This window comes from Brachionichthys hirsutus, chromosome 6, assembly GCF_040956055.1.
Source record: "Brachionichthys hirsutus isolate HB-005 chromosome 6, CSIRO-AGI_Bhir_v1, whole genome shotgun sequence".
In the NCBI taxonomy this organism is placed as follows: domain Eukaryota; kingdom Metazoa; phylum Chordata; class Actinopteri; order Lophiiformes; family Brachionichthyidae; genus Brachionichthys; species Brachionichthys hirsutus.
Window position 1 is genome coordinate 7080735 of NC_090902.1, and position 23665 is coordinate 7104399.

The window sequence follows — 23665 nt, forward strand, 5'->3', positions numbered from 1 at the left end:
CGCATCCACTCCACCAGTTGATGCCTCCTCTGGCTGGCTAATGTAAAGCTTCAGGGCTCGCACAATCCTGTAATAATGTAAACACCAGGTTACAAATCCGGGTTTTCTCTAACGAAGACATAAAGTTGTGGTTGGAACGAATCACATGATCAGAGCTTATTTTTAACTACGCAATGGTTTCTCCTTTTTTTGCACTAAGTCAGGTTGTCAGTGACTAAATCTATTCGAACCTTTATTTGGATGATGATTCTCTCAGCGCTTACACCTCGAACACATTGCGCTACTGCAGACGAGCTAGCATATCATTAGACTTGTATCGTTGCTGTTTTCAGACCTTCTCAAACATGACTGTGATTGTGATTACGTTTCATTTTTCCCGTCTGTTTTTCAGCCATGGAACCAACAATGACTGGCAACACCGCCAGACCAAACCTCACTCCCTCCTCCTCTTCCTCCACTCTGAGACCAGACCATTCCACAACCAGCTCATCATCCTCCCCAGTCAAACTGACCCCTAAACAAAAACTCTCCATGCCAACAGCATCCTCATCCTCTCCTGCCTCTCCTCAGAAATCTCCAGGTCTTTCTTTTTGCTCTTCATCTCAATCCACGTCGCCTGCCCCCCCTCTCTGCCAGCCCGTCAGGACCCCTTCTCAAGTTGGCAGGTCTCAACTTAATGCTTCGGCAATAGACAACCCCCACCCTGGATCTACAGCTGCTGCCAAGGCTCCGCAGCCTCCTCCTCTCACACCAGAACCAGGTGGCCTTTCACAACTTTAAAATCTTTATTGAACAGTTTAAACTTTTTCAATTTCTGTTCAAATCTTTATTGTCCCACAAGAACGTGTAATTTGGATAATTTTGAATGATCACCTAATTCTTTCCCAAATTATCAGCATCTATTTCTTTACCGCTGGATTTGAATCTTTTTGGTTCATTTTGAATCGGCGCTGTATTTTTGTACTCAGGACAGCGACCGATGACATTCAGTGTTTGCTAACTCATTTCCTGTTTCCCCTTCAGAAGACCCTGAGGAGGAGGAGGCCAGTTTGGAGGACCTCGAGGAGAGAGCAAAGTCAGGAGATGCTAAAGCACAGGCAAAGGTTATTTCCAGTGGCTAAGCGATGCATGAGATGCTGATGCGATTGATGGATCATGAGATGGATAAGCCACAGAAACGGAGTGTGTGTCTGTGTCCAGATGGGGCGTTACTTCCTGGCGTTAGCGGACGAAGCAGACGAGGAGTTGAACAACTGTACCGCCGTCACTTGGCTCATCCAGGCTGCTAAACAAGGCCGGAGAGATGCAGTCAAGCTGCTGCAGCGATGCCTAGCCGCCAGGAAAGGTACCGGCAGCTCCCGCTGTGACCCTCGGTCCGTGACCGGCAGCAAACCGACGCTGAAATGAATTCAAATTTAGCCGATGCGTCCTCAGTGTGCACATTTCGCATGCGTCCGTTTTTCAGGCATCACTCTGGAGAACTTTGAGGAGGTGAAGAAGTTGTGTACTGAGACGCGTTTCGAGAGAGGAGTTAGGAAAGCAGCTCTGCTAATGTACTGGAAATTAAATCCGGAGAAGAAGAAGACGATGGCTGTGTCCGAGATGCTGGAGAATGTTGAGCACGTGCACGCGGAGCCAGGTACGGTTTCACAGTGCGAGATACAAAATAAAATGTGTCGTCACATTCTTTTTTTTACAGAGGCTAAGAATTGTGCTTTCCTTGTGCGTCTACAGGTAAACCAATCTCCCCGGGCCCACTGAACAGCTCTACCAAGAAACAGAGGCGAGTCCTGGAGACGATGGTCACCAGCCAGGGTGTGTAGGCTTAACGTGACCCCGGCATGCAGGGTGTGCTCGCTACGTTCTTTGCCTGCTCGTAATGCCGTAGATCTTTTAAGGGGGACTAAATGTTTTAATTTATTCATGTTTCAAAACTTAAGAAAACTGTACACCCGTTTCCATCACGTGTCTCTGCAGCCGGCTCCCACGTCGGTCTGGACGACTTTGTCGAGATGACTAAGAAGTACGCTCGGGGCATCACGCCTTCGCCGGTCATGGCTGCAGCAGGAGGGGATGACGACGACGTGGTCGTGAAGAATCCAGATGAATTGCCTTTACACCAAAAGGTAATGATCTCTCTCACGTAATCCGGATCTCTCTGTAACGCCGTTAAGCATCCATTGAAATGCGTGTTGCATTTGAATATTTGAGTCAAACTACACGATTGAACGTCTTCACATTTCATCTCGATGAAATTCGCCTGCTCCTCCCTCTCTTTCTCGGGCTCCCGCCAGATGCTGAAGTTCCCTCTCTACGCTTTGCTGGAGATCAAGGAGCACCTCATCGACTGGGCGTCACGGGCCGGCATGCAGTGGCTCAGCACCTTGATCCCCACTCATCACGTCAATGCGCTCATCTTTTTCTTCATCATCTCCAACCTCACCATCGAGTTCTTTGTCTTCTCCATTCCTCTCCTGGTTTTCTACCTGTCGTTCTTCTCCATGGTTGTCTGCACCCTGCGGGTGTTTCAGGTTTGTGGTCATGGAATATTGTATTGCTGATTATGACGACATTCATTTTCCAACCAGAGGTTATAAAGTTATGTACGGTAGTTATATATGAACTAATCTGAGAAAACAGCAGTAAGTGCAAGAAATATAATTTTCCCCCACAGAATTCCAAAGCGTGGGAAAACTTCCGGGCCCTGACAGACCTGCTGGCCCACTTTGAACCCGGTCTAGATTTGGAGCAGGCTGAGACCAACTTTGGCTGGACACACTTGGAGCCTTATCTGTAAGTATTACCGTGAATCCACGTGGAGACGCGTTGACTCCCCGACGCGCCTCCCCGCTCTTGACTCCTCGTTCTTCGCTTGCAAGTGTTTTGTTGGTTTTGTTCAGGTTTTACTGGTTTGACAAATCAATTTAGCATTTTCTTGTTGCAGTAATGTAATGTTTGCCATTGTGATGACCTAAAAAAAGGTCACAAAGACGACGGTGATAATAATAATGGCAGTGAATCATTTCATAAAAGGCTTTTCAAAGATAAATGGAAAAGACGTGGCTGTTTCGCATTATTCTCAAAATAAACAGTTAAAAAAAACACGAGGGAAATTTAGATGGCAAATTGTGTATTGTGCGAAACAAATGAAAAAATCTAATTGATTGTGCTGTTGAGACGTGTGTCGTGTGTCTCTTTGTCCTCTCAGCTCCTTCCTGCTCTCGGTGGTATTTGCCGTTTTCTCCTTCCCCGTGGCCGATAAATCCTGGATCCCCTGCTCAGAGTTGGCTGCCGTGGGTCTCTTCTTCACCGTCACCGCCTTCCTCAGCCTTCACGCCTCTGCTCAGGTCTTTGCTCGGAAGGCCCTCCTCACCGAGGTCCTCTGTGGAGCCTGCTCCCTTACGCTCCTCCTCCCCCCAGACTCCTCCTGGTTTCTGCGGGTCTTCGGGATGACGTTCATCTCTGTGCCTATCGGGGACGTAGTGGCGCTGAACCTGGGGATGCCGTGTCTTCTTTATGGACACCTTTTCTATCTCCTGTTCCGTATGGCCCAGCTCAGAGGCTTTCATGGCACCTACCTGTGTCTGGTGCCCTACCTGGTGTGCTTCACCTGGTGTGAGCTCACCTTGGTGCTCCTGACTAACGCCACTGCAATGGGTCTGATACGCACCTGTGTCGGCTACTTCCTCTTTCTTTTCGCCCTCCCTATACTCTCCCTGGGCGTGGCGGCGATGCTCATCGTCCAGCTATTGCAGTGGTTCTTCGCCCTGGAGCTGACTAAGATGGCGGTCACGGTGACAGTTTGCTTCGTGCCTGTGGTGTTGAGGCTCTGGACCCGTTTCAGCCTCAACCCCATTGTGGTTTTCCACTCTTTGTCACGGAGCAGCATCGTAAAGCTCATCCTGGTGTGGATCAGCGCGGTGGTGCTTTTCTGCTGGATGTATGTTTACAGGTCTGAGGGCATGAAGGTTTATAACTCCACCCTGACGTGGCCCGAGTACAGCGGCCTCTGCGGCCCGCAGGTCTGGAAAGAGTCCAGCATGGCCCAGACTCAGATTCTCTGTTCCCACCTCGAAGGACATCGCGTCACCTGGACTGGCCGCTTCAAATACGTCCGCGTGACTGACATTGAGAACGGGCCGCATTCAGTTATCAACCTGCTGCCTGTATTTGTCGGGGACTGGATGCGGTGTTTGTATGGGGAGCCTTATCCTTTATGCGAGGAGGTCAAAAAGGTCGCGGCCGTGCCCCGGCCTCTGCCGGCGCCGGCTCCTCCTCCGGGGGATCCCCTGTGTAAGCTCCAAAACCTGGCCAAGCACGAATGCCACATCAAGCGATTCGACCGGTACAAATTTGAGGTCACAATGGGCATGCCGCTGGAAAGGAAGACGAGGAACGGGACGGTCATAGAGGACGAAGATGCGACTAAGGACATAGTTCTGAAGGCCAGCAATGAGTTCAAAGCGGTGCTTTTACACTTAAAAACGGGGAGTGTGGTGGAGTTCAGCACAATACTGGAGGGCCGTCTGGGCTCCAAATGGCCCGTGTTTGAACTGAAGGCCATCGACTGCATGTCGTGCTCCGCTGACGACAAGCTCAGCTGCAAACAGTGCAAGATAGAGCACGACTGGAGGCGCACGGCTCGGTACGCGCTGCAGTTTGGGTTCGACTTCTTCTTCAAGCCCTTCCTGTCGGCCCAGCTGGAGCAAAACCCAGAGACGGGCGCGGAGGCCTCGCCTCAGCAGCGGGGATAAATCAATACGCACGAGTTGTACAGCCATGACGACACTATCTATGATTCTGCAACGCCGTGCTGGCGGTTCTGTCGCGCTGCAAAAGGCGGATAGATAATCAGACAGGTTTGCGTCTTGTGTGTGTGTGTGTGTGTTTGCATTCTTATATATTTTGAGCCAAAGTGTGTGAGGATGTACTCCATAGAACAGTAAGATTAATGAAGCTCGAATATACCAGAATAATTCATTTACTGTCGATAAGGTGAAGACAAACCGATCACTTCATCCAGGTCAAGCTCGACGTGTTCGTCATCGACGATTCTATGAATGAAGCATTTTGGATTTTTGTTGTCGTCTTAAACGCTCTGACTACTGAACCTGCCTGTGCCTCTGACCTCCAGATATAAATATATAAAATAATAATATATCAGAGTTTATTGGTCTACACATGGCTGTAATGCCGACGACAGCTTTTAATGGAACCCTTTGCTGTTAAGTTTTAATCATGTAACACCACAAAGTGTGTACAGAATGCGATTTTGAAATGGTTGGTGAATATAATTTACAAATGCTTTCTGTAAATAAATACATTGTGATCTACCAGCCAACCTGCATCTATATCTATTTATTAATTTACTTTTCTAAACCCCATTTCTTTCAGCATGCTCTTACACCCACCTTCCCATCAGCGTAGGGGACGAGTAAAGGGCTGAAACCTCACATCCTCTCGGATTCATTGTTCAACCAAACATAGTTTTTTAAATTGCAGCAGGTCTGCTAATTTGGTGCAAACATAAGATACTAAGAATTAGAAACGATGTTCTTAAGTGTAAATTAATGCTCACATACACATACAATGCAGCGTTCCATCAACGGGACTCGGAAAAACAAGGGGATAGGAGAACAGACAGACGGGACAGGCAATGGAATGAGATGAAAGAAATGTAATAAAAAGCACAGCATTGTGGGGAAAGAATGAAATGTGGGCTGTGATCGCAGCTGCTTTGAGGCGTTTTATGTAAATGACTCTCGATAAACAGATTAACACAATCTACTTATACGGATGAGCAAGAACCTTCGACTGGTTCGAGTCTTATGCATCCACAGCTTCAGTTTACATTAGGAAATCTGTCTTTTAATTGAGCTGGAAAATGGACGCACTGAGAGATACAATTCTATCTAAATTAGGTAAACGAGCTCAAGACGGATATTTGCATTGAGCTTGTTATAGTACAAATCCTTTGACTATGCAAATCTCCAAGTAAATGTGTTCGGTTCTCAGAGTCAGACTCAATGAATGAGCATTTTTACTGTGACCAAAACTGCTGATCCTGACACTTTACATGTTATTTCCATATGTTGAATTAGGATTTTTGGATAAAGTCTCATATTAGTCACTATCAGTGCCGACTCATGCCTAGGAAGCCTGATTAACTCCGTATGAAAGTGTTACGTCATCAGGCGCACTCCAGACGGGACTTTGATGGAAAATAGGTCAGTTTAAGGGCTGGCGTCAGAAATGAAATGAGAGGTGTCTGATATTCTCCATTCTCTGGTCCCTTCAGACTCGTACCAAATGCTGCCTCCAAAAGTTGAATCCACCAGCAGTCATGAATAGGTTAAATCCATTCTCTCATAGATATTCCAAAGCCCTAAGATGATTATGTTAATTTAATAAAAACAGTGACTCCTCACATTACTGTGCTGCTCATAACAAAGCTGATGAGTTGGAATAATGCTGTTATCACTGCCAATTAGCAGCACTGTTTCCTTCTTCCCATGAAGTCATTAAGATGGTTCTGTAACTAGTCCATTCAGGCCAGGCCAGTCTCTGGGAAGTATATAAAACACAATTTGTTTTTATCTTCTTTCTTCGAACTCTCCCATTCTTTCTGAAAGAACACTGTACAAAAAACAGGCTCACTACACAGAGTGCCACATTGTGGGAAACAGAAAAAATCCTCAGGCAAAACAATTAACAAGATCACTAATTACACTCGCCGACACACATTTACTATGGGTCAATTCTCCAGCAATGAAAGGACACGCATCCTCCTCATTCTCTGCCTGCAGCCACAATGTCTGTTGTTTGCTTTTGTGTGTGATGATCTCGGCAAGAACCCGAATATTGTGTCTTCTCCCAATCAACGCTGCTGTAAAGAGTACGGAAAAGTGAGTGACCCCTGCAAGAGAGGACATGAAGTGGATGACTGAAACGTATACCCGTGACAGGGTGCTCTTCTTTTTTGCGCTTGTTTGTGTTGCCCTCCAGCAACGGGCTGCGTATATATGCTGCATCCGCAGCTTGGATGATGGTCTGTGAATGGCACGCTGGCGCAGCAGCGGTGCAGAAGTAACGCTTACTCCAGAATCTGGGTCAAACTCATGCCATTTTCATGCTGTGAAATGATTCACCTGCTTTCATGGTGAATTACAAGGCACTGGACCCCCCCAAATAAATAAACATTTTGATTTAAAGCTATTAATGAAGATAGAGAGCGAAGATTTAGTTTGACATAAGGTAAAGAAACACAAAGTACAGTAATTAATAAGATGTATTAATACATAAAATACACAATAGTGTTTTGGTGATTGACTTGTTTATACATCAGAGTTATCTTTCTTTGTCAGATTAAAATGGGTCAGACCAAAGAAGGACCAAGTTTAAATCGTTTTTTTTTGGTTTAATATTACTGTCGGCGTCTCGTCGTCGTACGTCATGACGTAACGTTTCTCCTCCGCCCGCAGCGTAAGGACGCTTTTACCGCGCGCGGTGTCATCCTTGAACACGCAGTCAGGTGTCGCGCTTCTGTCACGTTACCGGCGCCGCCCGCCTGCCCCCCCCGGTTTTATTTATTGATATCTGTTCAGTTGTATCCATTCAATGTACAGGAACGAATGACGTCACCGCGCACCCCACTGTGCTTGCGTGAATGTGGGCGTGGTGGAGCGAAGTGTCACCGTGAGGAAGCAGCCCGCAGAGCTGGAGGGTCACGTTTCCCCGGTGGGAAACTGCTGTAAAGTGCGCGTTAGCGCCGGGGAGCGGAGTCCCGAAGCGTTCCTGCGTTCAGCGACATCTTTCCGGACGCTCCGAGGTGAGTTCATCCTCATCCAAGCCTTTGGACGGGCCGAACGGGGCGCGTAATCGTGGCTGCATTGCGGGGAAAACCTGCGTGATTTGTTTGATGTCTGGCTCAGCCGTGCCAAAGAGGAAGTATGAAACGGGATGGGAACGCGGACGTGCGTTAATTAACGATCCGCCGGACTACGGGTGATTCCTCCCGTCGTCTCTGACGTCACGGGAGGAAACGGAATAAAAACACATTATTCGGTGGGTGGTCGGATCCGGAGCAGCAGCCCCACGAACGAACGAGGACACCCGGACTCTCTGTGGCTGGAGGATGCTGCGGCAGACCCGTGCGTGCGTGCGTGCGTGCGTGCCGCCGTGGGGTGTGGTTGGCGACACGCACAGGCAGATTAGAACAGCGCTCCTTCCAGCAGCCCGGTAATCATCTGACAGCTCGTCGGAGAGCCGACCCGCACTGCGTGGAGCCGCCTCAGCGTGACCGCAACGTGCCCCCCCCCCACGCGTGGCCTCCGCCGTGTCCACCGGGCTCGGGTTCACCGGCTCTGGACCCAGACGCGCACATGTGTCGCACGTCAGCCTGCTCAGGGCATGTTAACGTAAACTGCTCGTTGTGTGTGTGGATGAAGTTATCCTGATGAAGGGTATCTGTAATCAGGCGAGTCTACTGGGGCACGTCACCAGTTATTATTATTTAATTACAACCCCCCCCCCCCCCCCCCCCCCCCTGACCTCACCCTGACAGTGTACTTTATGTAAGTTAAACATCCATTTGATGCCGTAGCAGCTTTCCACTCGTTATGGTCGTTGTATTTATTCTCCTTTCCCACATCCCAAATCCTCCCACTCGTTCTTCATTCAGAATCCCGACTCTCCCACCGCTCCCTGGCGTTTGTCATCCTCCCACTGTGGGTTGGCTCCCAGCTAATCCCTCGGGACCTTAACCCACATGTGCATGCCCCTCTCATCACGTCGCTTCATTCATTATAAGACATAAACCATCCCATGTTATTAATACAAAGACGGGTTTCCATGTTTGTTGCATTCAGAGGGCAAAGAGTCACTTCAACAACGAAGGTCCACGTTAATTCATTAGCTGTCTTTATAGCCCTAACGGTAGCAATCAAACTAGCAACTGTGACAGCGGCACAATGAGAGACAGAGATCGTGTTGATGTTTGGCTAATCATCGGGGTTAGTTGTAACTTGAGAAGTTTTTCGGTCTCATGATTCACTCGTTTTGCACTTACCTCAGTTCCTCAGGCTTTCAGTGGGAATTTAGAAAACTGCTGTGTGTGTGGGGGGGGGGGGGGGTGTCTGGAGTGGAGTGGGGCTCGAGCTGTTTTTGTTGATGCTGTGTTCAGATAAAAGACACATGAGAATCATAGAATGATGGTAATGAATGTGTGACGTGAACAGAAGCATTTCTGTTTGTCTGGCCTCACCCTCAGTAAACACAGCAGTGAGTCCATCTGCTGCGTGTGTGTGTGTGTGTGTGGGGGGGGCTGTTTGTAGGTCTGACGAGGCCCATCTAGAAGTGTGTAATAAGGCTTCAGACTCAGATTGAGGCCCCCCCCCATTATAATGCCCCGATAATTGAAAATGTGAACCAGCCCCCTGGCCTGCCGCTCCACAGGTACTACTATGAACACCAGCTCATGGTATCCAGGTACCGTCCTCATGTTCTGTGGATGCTATACCTGTTACAGTCATTATCTCATTTGCTTTTGATGTTGATTTGTTCTTGACACCATTTCTTAATCAGCAATTTGCTCGATTTGTGAAACTCCTCAACAACTGCAGACCGTTTCAAAACGTCTTCCTTGTAGCCTCCATGAAGTGCCTTAACTCTTGAACAGATTGTCTCGTTGCTACATAGGAGCGGTGATAACCTTTTTCATCGTGGCCGTCAGTCTTTCTGCTGAAAGGTTTCTGTTTAAACACCGAGGCGCTTCACGCTGGTGACTGCTGGGTAATGGAGGTCTATTACATCCTTCCATGAACATTAAAGTTTCTTGTGAGCTTCTTGGCGTTCCTATAAAATGTTCCATTTTCCCCTATAAAATCTCTCAGTTAGTTCATGGCTTCCAGCGTGGGATCACGTGGCTGCTTTGATGGAATATATCGCCTGTTCTTATGCAGATGTTTTTGCCAGGCGTAGTCTGGGTCTTATTAAACGCACATTTGTTTTTAAATGTGAATAAATGCAAAGACCTTTTGGTGTCTGTACGAACGAGCTGTCAGACGTCTGTCCCTGGTTGTCCTGTGTCTGTGCATGAGATCACCCATTGAAGCGAGGGGACACCTGGAAGGTCTCGTTGAGCACCTTTTCCCATTGTGCTTCATCCTTTTCTACTTCTCTCTCATCGGGTTAATCCCCTTCTGCGCTTTCCTCTCATTCTTTTTCTCTCCCTTCTCTACTGGTTCTATTGCTTGACTGCATGTTGTGTAGAAATCCTTGTGGAAGAAAGCCCCCCCCCCCCCCCCCCCCAGCAGCAGCAACGCCTCAGATCGGACCAGATAACAGAATCTTTTGTGCATATGGAGGTTTTTTTTTGTCGCCTGGACATCTTCTATTTAATAGATTCTTTGTGTGTGTGTTTCTCAAATCCACCCTGAGAATCCTGCTTCCCATCATCCTTTGCTATGAGAGGAATCGAGAATTGGCGAGCAAGGGTTGCCTTGGTAACTATTGCTGCCATCCGAGTATGTCGTATGACGTAATGCTTCAGCATTCTTTTATCTTATTTTGTTTTATCTTATTTTTTTATAGTTGGGGGAGGGGGGAGACTGACGTTAGTGGGTTACACTAATGTCTAGAGATGAGAGGAGACATCTATAAATGCGCAACGTGAGAGAATGACAGCCTGCACCGTGCTGAGGGGGGGAAAGTGGGAAGGATCGATTGGCAGTGGATGAGGAGTCGCCTGGCCCGAAGAGTTAAAGGGAAAAAAAAAATCAATCAGATATTTGAAACTAATATATTCCATGATGAGAACGTGTGAAGATGAACAAAGAACTGTTTTATGTAAAGGTTTATAATCTCGCAGGCCCAGAACAGAGCAGCCGTGCTGTTGGTGTGTGAGGCCAGCGACCATGACCTCTGTGGGGCAGACACGCCTTCATGCACTACGAGTCTTCCAAGTCCCGCCCTGGGACTGGAACAGGATGATGATACATTTCCTAGGTGGGGATGTGTTGGGCAGAAGAGAGCATCAGAGTAGAGTGTTGTAGTCCCGAAATAGTGTGTGTCCTCCAGACGCCAGCAGGCCACGTGCGCGGCCCAACACTATCGCACAGTCACGTCTTGTAACCCAGTTTTTACAGCCGACTCACTCTCTCTGTCTCTCCGTCTCTCTCCAGTGGAAACCATTGGCCCCATCCAGCGATGATGTAGACTGGGCATGGCTGTGAAGATGACGCTTGCAGGGAGGAGGAGCAGCATCTGACTCCTCCTTCTCATCCCCGGCCGGCCCGCTGCGTCCGCTCTTTATCGGCCAGTCAGAGTGCTATGTCTTCGACCGCGCCCACTGCGGCCCCGCCCTTGAAGAAGGGAAGGAAGCCAGACAAATCTGAGGTTATGACTGATTCAGTGCAGGTGACCAATGAGGAGCTGAGGAGCAAACTCATGGATGTCCAAATTGAGCTGCAGCAGGAGCGGGGCAAGGTAATGAGGAAGAAGAGGAGGAAGAAATGGAGGCTTTATGTGCAGAAACATAATGACATAATGACAGAGGTTTTTTTCTGTTGAGTTTGTATGTTCTCCCCGAGTCTGCGTGGGTTCTCTCTGGGTTCTCTCTGGCTTCTTCCCACCATCCCAACCCGCTTGAGTGGGTGTTTGTCTTTCTGTGTGGCACTGCGTAGACTTGGCGACTTGTCTAGGGTGTGCCACGCCTGCCACGGCTCGTATTAATGAATGTGTTGCTGTTTCAGGTGTGTAAGCTCCGTGAGCGGCTCCAAGAGCAGCGGCAGGCTCGGGAGCTTGAGCAGCACAAACACGCCGTTGCGCTCACCGACCTGCGCGCCAAACTCCACGAAGAGAAGCTACGTGAGCTGGCGTCCATCCGCGAGGGTCAGGCGCGGCAGCACGACGTCGAGTTGGCCCGCGCCATCAAGATCCGAGACGCTGAGGTGCAGAGACTCCAGGCGCTCGTACATGCACTGAGAGACGGAGCCGCAGACAAGCTCAAAAACGCTCTTCTCTGTGAAGCGCGTGAAGAAGCCAGGAGAGCTTTTGATGGGGAGAGGCTGAAGCTACAGCAAGAGGTAGGCTCCGCCCTATATGCAGGAGAAAGTCAGTGCAGTAATACCTCGACATGCGAGTGTTCCCGAGATACAAGCAAGCCTGCGTGTCAGAAAATCTTCCTCTCTGTGGCGTAGCAACACTTTCTAACAACGATCAACTGGCTCGCTTCTGTTGCTTCTAACTGTATCTCAAATTTGTGCAATAGGTAAGGGCAATCTCTATTTTTTGATTGGAAAGAGAGCATTCAGAAATCATCACGTGCGTGCATGTGTTTATGTTTTAGTATATGCCAACTTTTACTGTAGGACTGTGTAAAGCTTTTGTAAACTTGGTGCTGATAAACAGGAAGCAGGGGGGGGAAGCGTTCCTCGCCAAGCTATTGTTCCATTACAGCCGTTCCGGACACACGGAGCATTCATCATTAAGTAAATCTGATTGGAATGGACATGTGTTTATAAATGAGTAATACTTTGTTGTTTTTGTTTCACTGCATGGTTAATATTACTATTTATTTTTTGTCTGTATGGGGGTGTTTCTGCAGATCCAGGAGCAAAAGGCAGCCAGGAAGCAGGCTGAGGAAGCACTCGGAAATGCCCAGCAGGCAGATAAGGCCAAAGCAGCAGATCTCCGCACCGCCTACCAACACCACCAGGATGAGGTGCACCGCATCAAACGGGACTGTGAGAGAGACATCCGGCGCCTGGTGAGACCAGATGCACACTATAAACTGAAGCTATAATCAAATATTGTGCTGCGATACTGAAAAGAATGATCAGACTTCACCCTGGAACCCTTAAATTAGTGTGATCTCCTTTTGATATGTTATCTGGACGAAATCACTCGCTGCTTGTTTGTTCCAACCACATTTGAGTTCCTCACTCACAACATCTGCTTTCATGCTTCTGCGGTTAATTTCCACTAATGTATGAAGATTACAGCCTAATTGCTGCACTTTTCCTGATCTTTTTCTTGCTTATCTGCTAAACCAAGTCTTCTGCAGGTCGACTTTAACCTGATTACATACAGAAGGGCTACAATGACCGGCGTTAATGTTAGAGAATGTTTATTTTGAGGTAAAAGGTGGCTGATTGATGGAGTACAGGCAGTGCAGGAAATACCAGCACTAAAGAAGAAAATGTGGAAGGAAGCACAACAAGGACCAATTTGTCAGAAGACATTGTGTGAACATAGAGCAAGAACAAAGCTCCATGCATTAGTCCCAGCGGAGGCACTATATTTTATTACTGCATTTCACTCTGTCCTCCTCCCTCAAAGATGGATGAGCTGAAGTCGAAGGACCGGGTGGTGTGTGCCCTGGAAAAGGAGCTGGGACTGCAGGCGGGCTACACCCAGAGGCTCCAGCTTCAGAAGGATGCCCTGGATGAGCAGCTGGGCCACGTACGAGAGGCTGAGAGACACAACCATAGCAGTCCCAAGAGAGAGGCGGTTCCTGTGCTGGGGGACAACCCCGACTTTCTGAACAACCAGGTACACGGACTGATTGCGTACCCAGTGTTTACATGAAAGATACATCAAATCAACATTTACCTTTTTACCTTAATAATGCAGAAAGAAATGGATTGAATTTGATCTTTCACTAGCTGCAAAATAATATACATATATATATATATGTATCCAAAATGGTATAAAATGGGTCCCAGTACATGCATTGAAGTGTCAGTTATCTGCTGAGACTCTGGATGTGCCTGTATTTTCCTGTTGCTCCTGCTGGTACTATTGTTTCTGTTGGGGGTGTTTCTTGGCCTCAGCCTTCGTAGGAAGTTGTCTTGTAGCGCCCCCCCCCCCCCCCCCCCCTCCAATAACAGAGAGCAGGATGTACGGTATGTAAGGTCAGACTCAAGGATAAAAGCACAATAATAAAGCATGCTAAGAATAGTGGGACCAGCACCTGACTTATTAAGAAAAAAAATAAAATTAGTTTGGGCTAAAGCCCAATCAATACATAATTGATTGGGCATCGGAGAATCAGGTCAGGGGCTGTGGTTAAAAACCAACTCACCTGACCCCAGACCAGCAGATTTTCCCACATTTGTTGATCCAACATTATGTTGAAGTTTCTTTTTTGGAACTAAATCAACGGAACTAAAAGCGAGACTAAACTGTTTTGTTATTCTCTTTCTTTTGTTCTTGTGTCCTGAGTAAAGAACTGCTTCTGTCTGAATTAACCCGCTCTATCCATCCACTTCAATTACCCACCTGCCCTCCTCTGTCCAATACCTTTTTTTTTTTTTTTAGATTTGGTTTTGCTCCTCTTCTCTTGCTCCCTCTTCTTCACAGGAGGTGGAGGAGCGTGACATGAGGAGATTCCAGTTGAAGATTGCGGAGCTCCTCTCGGTCATCAGGAAGCTCGAGGACAGGAATGCTCTGCTGGCAGATGAAAGGAATGAACTAGTGAGGATGTACCTAAACACAAATATCACAGCCGCACGAATGTTTGCAAATTGTTACACAAATCAAATCACATTAAAAAAAGATGCGTTTAACAAAAGTCTTCCATCTTTGCGTCACTAGAAGTCGAGACTTGAGATGACGGTGTTTCCTTTGTCCAGTTGAAGCGGGTGCGAGAGGCTGAGAGCCAGATGAAGCCAATGTTTGAGAAGAACAAGCGGCTGTCTAAGAAGAACGATGACCTCCTCCAAACGCTGCAGAGAATGGAGGAGAAACTGAAGAATCTGAGCCGAGAAAATGCCGAGATGGTGAGAGAAACTCCTTCTGGACTCTTAAATTCCTCTTCTTGACCCTCAACATTCAAACACCAGCAGAAATTAGTGTGGATGTTCCGCTGGCGTTTGAACGTCGAGTTCTCCAGAGGAAGAGGGACCGCACGGCTTCACGAGCGTCCTGCTGAGATGTTAATGAAAAAAAGGAAACGGGACAATGACCGGCCATTTAAGGACACGCCTCGATTAATTCTGACTCTGACCAGAACTCGTTCCTCCTCTCTCAGAAGGTAAAAACCTCATCCTCTCAGCCCCCGCCTCAGCAACAGTCCTCTCAGCTCCAGCTGAGGCGGCCCAGCTCCCTGACGGACCTGTGCCACGCCCACGAGGAGCAGGAAGTGGAGTTCCTCAAGCTGCAGGTGTCTGAGCAGCGTGGCGTCATCGATGCGCTCACGCAGGTCAGGCTTCGGCTCCAACCACCGGGGTCGAATGTGAAATAAACAATATCTGTTCCTGGTTTATGAAGAATAAATGTGTGTTTGTAACATGTAACGTCTTCATGTTCATTAATTTAATGCTGTAACTGAATAAGTAAAGCAGCGCTGAGTGAATGGATGCTAATGATTCTCTGGAGCACAGATAGGTTTACGTTTCTTACCACAAGGGGGCGTACGTCACCGCTGCAGTTCAGTAAGACTATAAAGGAAGAAAAAACATCCAGATAGGAGCTTTACTCTGTAAAAGAAATATACAGTATTTAAATTCAAGGTGAACATTGATTAAACGAGGAAATTACACACATGTGAGACCCGGCATTGAACTCTGTGAGCCGTGGAGTCGTCCCGAGATCTCCGGTGTGAGGCCGGACTCTGCTGGAGCAGGTTGAGACGATGATCGCTGTGTTTGTCTCCAGGAACGTGATCGATTGGCGACGAACAAAAAGAACAGGAGGAAACCAATCAAACTGGCCAAAGTAAGTGAGCACGATTGAACCTGTTTGAATCCAGTGCTGGCTAACGAAGCGGCGCCCCCTTGTGTGGCGTGCGGATCTGTGGAGGGGTCTCTGTTTCGTACGTTTATGTTTAATTGGGCTCGGGGGACAATAATGACAGGATCTCTCTCAGCTGGGAGCTTTGAGCTGTGCACACATGCATCTCTGACATAAACCACGGCCAGAGCTAGTGGAGAATTACACCCCCCCCCCCCCCCCCCCCCGTTCTTTACCGGTACTTTATTTTGTAGATTTAGTGTTATTGCTGGACCATTACAACATTTATTTGCCTAAATTGTCTCTTCGCTCTTTGTGTGTTGATAACAAAGCATATACCTAATCGCTCATGTACAGACGTGCGTGCGTGTGTGTGTGTGTGTGTGTGTGTGTGTGTGTGTGTGCGTGCGCGCGTGCGTCGGGTAATGCATCAGGGCAGATTGCGCTGATCATGATGTTGCTAGGAGGAGGAGCTTCATGGATGCTGCTGGATACTTTCTCCCGTGTGTCACTTTGGCGAGGTGGATGCAGCGGGAGCAGCAGCTCGGCCCTTTCATCCTGAATTGAGTCTTTTGGGCACTTTCAGACAGAAGTTGAACAGATGAGACTAAAGCAGATGCGTATGGTCAAACCGCTCCTACGGAAAAACCAGAACTTGTAGCGTTATTGTCTGTTTTCCATTGTGTTGTAGTTTAACAGAAAGCAGGTGCACTTTGCTGAAGACCTGCAGAAGCCTACATGGATTAGCCAGCGTAGTTTAAGGGTTGATGAATGATTTGGGGGGGGGTTCTTTCTAGGGTAGAGCGCGTGTTTGTATCTAGTAGCAACATGACGGAGCTCATCCTCCTCATCCTCTACTTCTCTGCCTTCATTTGCCTCTGTGTTCTCGTCTGCCTCTACTTCTCTGGTTGCCAGGAGATGACTTATAAACACGATGGTAAGTTACTCGGGGATCTGGGGAGGTCCATAGCAACAAGGAAGTAGAGCTGCCATGATCGATTGCTCAGTCGATTGTTTTGTAATAATATCCTTCAGTTGCTTTTAAACAGTCAGATATTCGCCGGGTCCCCTTTTGGGTTTCATTTTGGACTTTTGGATTGTTGTTTGGACAAAACATGTTGGGCTTCAGGATGTTGTGATTTTTAGAATTTGTAACAATATTTTATGATTAGTCAACAATTGTGAAACTAACTGGCAGATCAGTTGATGCTTAAACATAATCAATGGAATGGAGCTGATCTGATTTGATTTACCTTTAAAACTAGGAAGCAGTTTTTATAAACATGTTGTGGAGTGGAATAATCAGTGATTGCAATTTGTTCAGTCTGAAATCCGACGTGAAATATTCATGAATTTTGGGTTTCTAGATTTGGGACTAGCATTTAAGGTTTGACTTTTATTTATGTCTCTGCTCTTCCTCTCCACAGAGGCATGTTGTGGAGACATATTTTGGATTTGATGAGGAGTCTGTCGACTCTGAGACCTCCTCTCTGACCTCCTTTAACACTGATCTCACTGACCGCACACCTGCAACTCCAGAGGAGGATTTGGAAGAGGTAAGAAACTCTGTCATTTATATTGATAGGGTTGTATTTGTCTCACGTCGCCATCTCTATTTTCTTTACTTGAATCCAGACGGTTTCCCGTGAAGAGTCAGAGCTTCGTTTCCGTCAGCTGACCCGAGAGTACCAGGCTCTGCAGCGAGCCTACGCCCTTCTCCAGGAGCAGACGGGAGGCTCCCTGGATGCTGAGCGGGAGGCCAGGGTTCGTGCACATCTTTTTATTCAAGTCCACCATATTTACTACGGTAATCATCCGGCTGTCCTCCAAAACTATCCAACTTCCAAGTGTAGTAAATTAGCTGAATTTTTGTTTTGTATTAACAGCAAAGGAAGCTCTTAGAATGCTGCTTTTTCTCATATGTGACGGTTGATCTCCTTGCAGACTCGCGAGCAGCTTCACGTGGAGCTCAGCAGGTGCCAGGCCAAGGTCGTCGACCTGGAGAAGGCCCTGGCCGAGCGGGGGCAGGTAACAAAGACATGGGACAGTGACGGGAACTCCGTGGTCCTGCTCTCGCTGACCATCATGCATGTCTTTCTGGCTGCTCTGGGCTGCCGCTACACAAACTCCTCTGATGTCACGTCCTCCTTACGTAATGTCCAACTGTGTGCCTGCATGCTCTGCCTCTGTTTGTTGGACCTTTTAGTGCGGTGAGCCTGGAGACGAGGCTAAATTAGAAACCACTTCTAATCCAGTAATGTGACCTGATCATACAATACAGTTTATTATTGATTTTAGTTTATTCACTATTTGCAAAATTCTAGTAAACATTTTACTCTGAAATAAACCTAGTCTATGTAGAGGAAAGGCTCTGCTATCTTGTCAAGTCTAAGTAGAATTTTTTTTGGATTTTGCATTTTCTTCCTTTAATTGTTTAATTCTTCACCTCTGCATGTTGCTTCATCCATCTTTGTCGTTTTGATGTCCTGCTTTGCTTGTTTTCACCTCGGATTGCTGTTTATTGCTGTCTTTATTGGGGCCTTTGAATGAATAATTTGGTTTGATTCATCCACAGTGATCTTGATTTGTCAATAAACTAATGCTGCCACTCTTTTCCTTTGTGTTTGTGGGGCATTTGCATGTGTCCTTTGTAAATACAGGACATTTTGTCTTGGGAGGTTTTGTGTTTCTGACTGCTTTATTCAGTTCTTCCTCTCATGGGGATACTTTCCTGTTCTTGGCAGGGACAGTTCTTGCTGATGATTTGTTTGATTGTTATACAGGATTCAAAATGGGTGGAGGAAAAGCAGTATATGCTCAGGACCATCCAGGAACTTCATGAAAAGGTATACTGAAATAGTCTATAATAACTTTTAATGTGTCATAACCTTAAACATTATTATTATAAATACAATGTTTACTGGGAACCATTTCAAAAGGAAAAATAAAAGTGGGACCTGATGATGAACGATAAAGGTACTTTAACCTGGAGGTTTGGGATTAATGTATTTATATACACATAATACTTCAAGTACTGCCAGATAAATGTACTTTTATTAGTCTAAGGTGGTTTCTCTCTGCTGACTCAGCACTGGTGATATATTTTATCCAATATTGCATCCAACAAATATTGATTTGACAAAGTGCAGTGATGGAGTATCTTACAGCAAAGGGCAATATGGCCGACTTTACGGGGCACTAAAGCAGCGTTTGTGTAAATTGCTGCCACTGTGACACCGGTATGTGGTCTGTGGATGTGTGTGTCTGTAGATGTGCGTGTTGCAGCAGACGGAGACGAGGCTGCATGCAGAGGTCCAGGATGCCAGGGATCAGAATGAGCTGCTGGAGTTCAGGGTCCTGGAGCTGGAAGTAAGAGACTGTACCAATGTCAAACTGTCACTCGGGACTGACAACAATGATCTCGGCTCTCGATGCAAGGCCTGCATACAGTGACTCAGCGAATTGACGGCCATACGTAGAGTTCACTCATGCATTTTCAGGTTCTCCTCTGTTTGTGTCTGTTTTGCATGGCAGCTGTAATTTTACCTCCTCCTCTGAATTGGAACATTTTTTAATGCATTTTTTTATGTTAACATGAATGCAATTTTAGTTGAATAAAAACCAGTTTACATTCATGATCCAATCCCATCTTTGTTCATTTTGTCTCAAGTGTGTGTGTGTGTGTGTGTGTGTGTGTGTGAGTGTGAGTGAAACATTTAGTTACATTTTCATATTAAGGAAGCTCATATCCGTGGTAATAATAATAATCTGCCAAGTGTTTTTCTTAAAATACATTTACACCAAAGGAAGTATGGTTTTAGTACCTCGAAGTTTGGACGCATGTAGCACTCGGAATATCAATTAAATAACCCGTAACTCAAATGTGTTTCCATTGTTTATGAAGATTGTGTGTGAATGTAGATGGAGTAGCATCTGCTTGAGATCCCATTCATTCTGTACCGGTAGTTCCAGCATGTTTCCAAACACCCATTTGGTTTGCTTTCCCTTTGAAATCTCTGGGTTCTCGCCTCCCTGTAAGTAAATCCCTCATTCATTCCCCTTCCGATCATTTGCATGCTGTGTCTCAGTGCGCCACCGCTGATGCTACGAGGAACTGTTAACACAACTTCAGAACTTGCTTATATGGCAGTTTTTGTTGACATGCGTACCCTGTAGGAGAGGGAGCGCAGATCTCCTGCCCTCAATCTGCACATGTCTGCGTTCCCTGAGAACAGCAGCAGTGCCCTGCAGATATATTGCCATCAGGAAGGAGTCAAGGTGATAATTTATTTGTACAAAACCAATTTATTATTCTTTAAAGTCTTCGTACAGTCAATTGGATTTGGACCTCTGTGCAGGATGTCATCATTCCCGAGCTGATGAAGAGGTTGGATATCCTGGGTGATAATGGGGTAAGGTCTAGCACATTTTAGTTGTGATAAGTAATAAGTAATACAGTAATTCTGTTGTACTTTATTAAGAATCTGAGAAATGAGGAGCAGGTCACCGTGATCCAGGCTGGGACTGTGATCTCGTTGTGTGAAAAGGTGAGTATCCTTTTATTTTACTGACACCTAGTGGACACTTGCTGTCATGACAACTCATTTATTCGCAATGCATAAGATGCTTGTATCTGTATGTTAAAATAATTTGTTTTAACTTCTGATAATCCTCTCTGCACAGTGGTTGAAGCAGATAGATAGTACAGAGTCTGCCCTCACGCAGAAGATGATCGACCTGGAAAATGATAAGGTATCAGATCCGGAAGAAAAAGACGCTAAATGTAAAAGGTTGTTCTTACAGCGGTGCCTTGTGTCATATTCTATGACGTCTTCTTACAGGACCTGTTCAGTAAGCAGAAGGGCTTCCTTGAGGAAGAGCTGGACTACAGGAAGCAGACTTTGGACCAGGCCTACATGGTACGGAGCCAAGAGCACTATAATCTGTCCCAATCCAAAGTTTACCGCTCAAATAGACAGAGTGTCCTCATTTACATGCAACAGCAACCAAGGCTAGTGATGATTTCTGGTCATGTGATTCACGACTGCAGCCCCTGCATCATTGTCATTCTGGCATGACACACAAACATTTTGAAACATCCTCCATGAAGGTAAACTTTGTCGCATTGTGCTGGGATACTGCATCTTTTACCACTGAAGTCTAAACTGAGAAGTCTGAGCTGCTGGATTGGCTGTTGGCCTGATGCATATTAGCTTAATTGTTTATCAAGTTGTAGAAAATAATAGATTATTATCTTTTCTGAATATGTTATGCTTATGTCGTCAGTTTTAGTTCATGTTCCCAGCTCCCTAACTTCACTAGGAAACTTAATGTAAAGTCTAAATGACTCCCAGTGGGGTGTGGAACATTGTTCCCTATACCTTGGTCACAGTAGTGTGTGTTTGTGCATGCCTGTGCGTGCTCGCGCATGCGCATGTCTGTCTGCGTGTGTGCGTGTATTCGTGTACCTGTATGTGTTATGTGGCCGGCTGTGCAGAGGATCGAGGAGCTGGAAGCCACCCTGTATAGCGCTCTGCAGCAGGAGCAGCCAGCATGCCGGGCGGTGTCCGAGTCGCTGACAGACAGGCAGAGGGAGGAGCTGAGGCTCGCCGTGGACAAGCTGCGGCGCCAGATTCTCCGGCAGAGCCGGCAGTTTGACAGTCAGATCTTACAGGAGCGCATGGAGCTCCTACAGCAGGCCCAGCAGGTAAGGCATAAAGCAACGACTGGTTCGGCTACTGAGCCCAACACTCCCTTACTCTGACCCTCAGCCCTTCTCTGAAACCCTCCGGACCTCTGGTTCTATGAAAAAGATGCAGTATCCCTGTGTGTGCAGCCTCTTATTCTACTGATTTTGTGTGAATGTGTGTGTGTCATTGTGATTTGAATATTTCCCCACTCATTCACTGTCCCTCCCTCCTCCCTCTGCAGCCTCCACAGTAGCTTTACACCCATGGCTTGTTCAGCCAATGTTATTCATTGAACGCATCAACCATGATGCCCTCAACTTCATTTGTTAACACCAGCATGGTTTTTCTAATCGCTGAACCAACGTATACACATTCTTAACCAGCTACTCATGAAATATAGTGATTTACTGCATGCATGTAGTGGTAAAATGTGGTCACAATCTAACTGTGCCCCATCTTTTACCTAATAATAATATGACTGTTTTAGGGTACTATAAACCATCATGTGTATTTCTCCTTTTTGTTTTTAACCTTGGACGCACTTAAAGACGTTTAGACAGAAACTAATATGTCTGAGAATATTCTGAGCTCACACTGCAACCATGGAAACAGAGACAATGATGGAATCAAATCTTGCTGAATCATCTTGCATGACATTTGAGCAGGCTTTTACCTTCTAACCTCATCTGTCTTTGCCTTGCAGAGAATTAGAGCGCTGGAGGACAGGCTTGACATGCAAAGGAGACAAATAAAGGACATAGAGGAGAAGGTACACGGTGACATTTCGTTTTTTGATTTCAGAAAGCTTCTCATTGTCAGGAGATGAAGTGCAAACTATAACTCGATTAGGAAGAGAGTGGGAGTCTGCATCTACAGTCGTGTTCTGAACCTGTGTTTTTATTAACTTCTTCACACTCTTTTTCTCCTCTCTTTTTTCACCTGTTGATTAAACCCCTTTTGTTCCTTTAGTTTTTGTTCCTCTTTTTGTTTTTCTCTTTAGCTTTTATTCTTTGGCCTTAATGAAAGTGACCTTGGACCCACATCAGGTAGCATCCTCATCAGCATTCAAGACAGTTATAATAGTAATGATAATAATAATGAAGGAAGAAATGTATCTTTTCTCCCTTTTCTTAGGTGTTAAGGTGCTGTGGAGGCAAGCGAGGATGAAACAAAACTTAATTGTTTTTAATGTATTTGTAGACGGCTCACATAAACCTATGGCCTTTTTGATAACCAAGCACTTTTGCAGAAGACACTTACCTGGAGTGCAAATATATATATATATATTTATATAAAGTGTAATCGATGACCATATTTACATGAGATTACAGTCGTATTTATTTATCGAGGACGTTTAGGATGGTCGTCCTTTAACTCCTCTGTGAGAAGCAAACTTGGATTTATTGAGGGGGGGAGGAAAGGAATGCCCAGCCAGGGAACACAAAAGCAGAGACCAAAAGAGCAGGGCTGAGTGAAACGGTGGCCGAGCTGAATGCTATCTGGATACAGAGGATCTTTGCAGCCCCTGTGGCGTGTCCAGGAAACAACATGGCAACCAAGTTTTCAGAGCGGAGACTGAACTTACTGGAAGCTGCTTGTTGATGCACAAAGAACAGGTTATCCTCCATCTTACCTTTTTGAGACTTTGCATTTTGTACATTTATTATTCCAGCAAAATAATCTCAACTTTCTGATCTTTTTAAAGTTCAAGAATACATTTTAAAAAATCTTTATTTTAATGATTTGTTTTTAAAGGGGTTAGGGTTGTAACATACAAAAAAATTCTAAATGCACATATGGGCATGTGTGTACAGTTTAAAGAGGGTGGGGGGCAGGATGATTAGGAGGTGGGGTAACCTGAGAAATACCCATGCTGGACGACTGGTTACCAAGCTGTTGACTGTGAATTATTGATGTGTGTGTGTGTGTGTGCGTGTGTGTGTGTGTGAGAGCTTTGTCTTTTGCTTTTGATAGACATGTAGAAAACTGACGAGAGGTTTTCCCGTTAACTGAAGTCAGTCTGACAGCATTAGTTCTTGTGCCACAGGCAAACCTCACCCGGTGGGAGCAAGTGCACTAGTGAAGGATCACATGACCTTATCAGACATGATGCCAACCAGGAGCAGTGTCGTTACCATGGTAATGGATTGGGTTGAATGATGGATGGGTTCTTTGTAACAGAATGAAGGTCTTGGAGTTTCAACCCTCGAGTTTGGAGGCTATTGAAGGAACAGGTGAGAGAC

The 23665-nt window shown here is 46.3% G+C and overlaps 2 protein-coding genes across 2 annotated transcripts; both read left to right on the forward strand.

Annotated features, from left to right (window-relative positions):
- Positions 1–393: 393 nt before the first annotated feature.
- wfs1b (Wolfram syndrome 1b (wolframin)) lies at positions 394–5211 on the forward strand. Its single transcript, XM_068740417.1, has 9 exons — positions 394–760; positions 1024–1103; positions 1201–1345; positions 1466–1639; positions 1735–1815; positions 1978–2126; positions 2295–2531; positions 2675–2793; positions 3209–5211. The coding sequence occupies exons 1-9, from the start codon at positions 394–396 to the stop codon at positions 4752–4754; spliced, it is 2898 nt and encodes a 965-aa protein (XP_068596518.1). The 3' UTR covers positions 4755–5211.
- A 6117-nt stretch (positions 5212–11328) lies between these two features.
- On the forward strand, positions 11329–22442 carry jakmip1 (janus kinase and microtubule interacting protein 1). Its single transcript, XM_068740013.1, has 21 exons — positions 11329–11484; positions 11751–12083; positions 12605–12766; positions 13339–13551; positions 14362–14475; positions 14634–14780; positions 15056–15202; positions 15658–15717; positions 17160–17288; positions 17368–17496; positions 17677–17760; positions 18516–18578; positions 19003–19101; positions 19909–20010; positions 20091–20144; positions 20214–20279; positions 20416–20484; positions 20574–20651; positions 21230–21439; positions 22126–22191; positions 22392–22442. The coding sequence occupies exons 1-21, from the start codon at positions 11329–11331 to the stop codon at positions 22440–22442; spliced, it is 2532 nt and encodes an 843-aa protein (XP_068596114.1).
- The last annotated feature ends 1223 nt before the right edge of the window (positions 22443–23665 follow it).

What these genes read in the sequence shown, in the direction of transcription:
- jakmip1 (XM_068740013.1), top strand. Translation starts at nt 11,329, where the DNA reads ATGTCTTCGACCGCGCCCACTGCGGCCCCGCCCTTGAAGAAGGGAAGG. An exon ending in GCCGAGAAAATGCCGAGATG is followed by an intron (nt 14,781 to 15,055) that starts GTGAGAGAAACT and finishes TCATCCTCTCAG; the next exon opens with CCCCCGCCTCAGCAACAGTC. An exon ending in CAGAGGAGGATTTGGAAGAG is followed by an intron (nt 17,289 to 17,367) that starts GTAAGAAACTCT and finishes ACTTGAATCCAG; the next exon opens with ACGGTTTCCCGTGAAGAGTC.
- wfs1b (XM_068740417.1), top strand. Translation starts at nt 394, where the DNA reads ATGGAACCAACAATGACTGGCAACACCGCCAGACCAAACCTCACTCCC. An exon ending in ATGCCTAGCCGCCAGGAAAG is followed by an intron (nt 1,346 to 1,465) that starts GTACCGGCAGCT and finishes TCCGTTTTTCAG; the next exon opens with GCATCACTCTGGAGAACTTT. An exon ending in GACGATGGTCACCAGCCAGG is followed by an intron (nt 1,816 to 1,977) that starts GTGTGTAGGCTT and finishes GTGTCTCTGCAG; the next exon opens with CCGGCTCCCACGTCGGTCTG.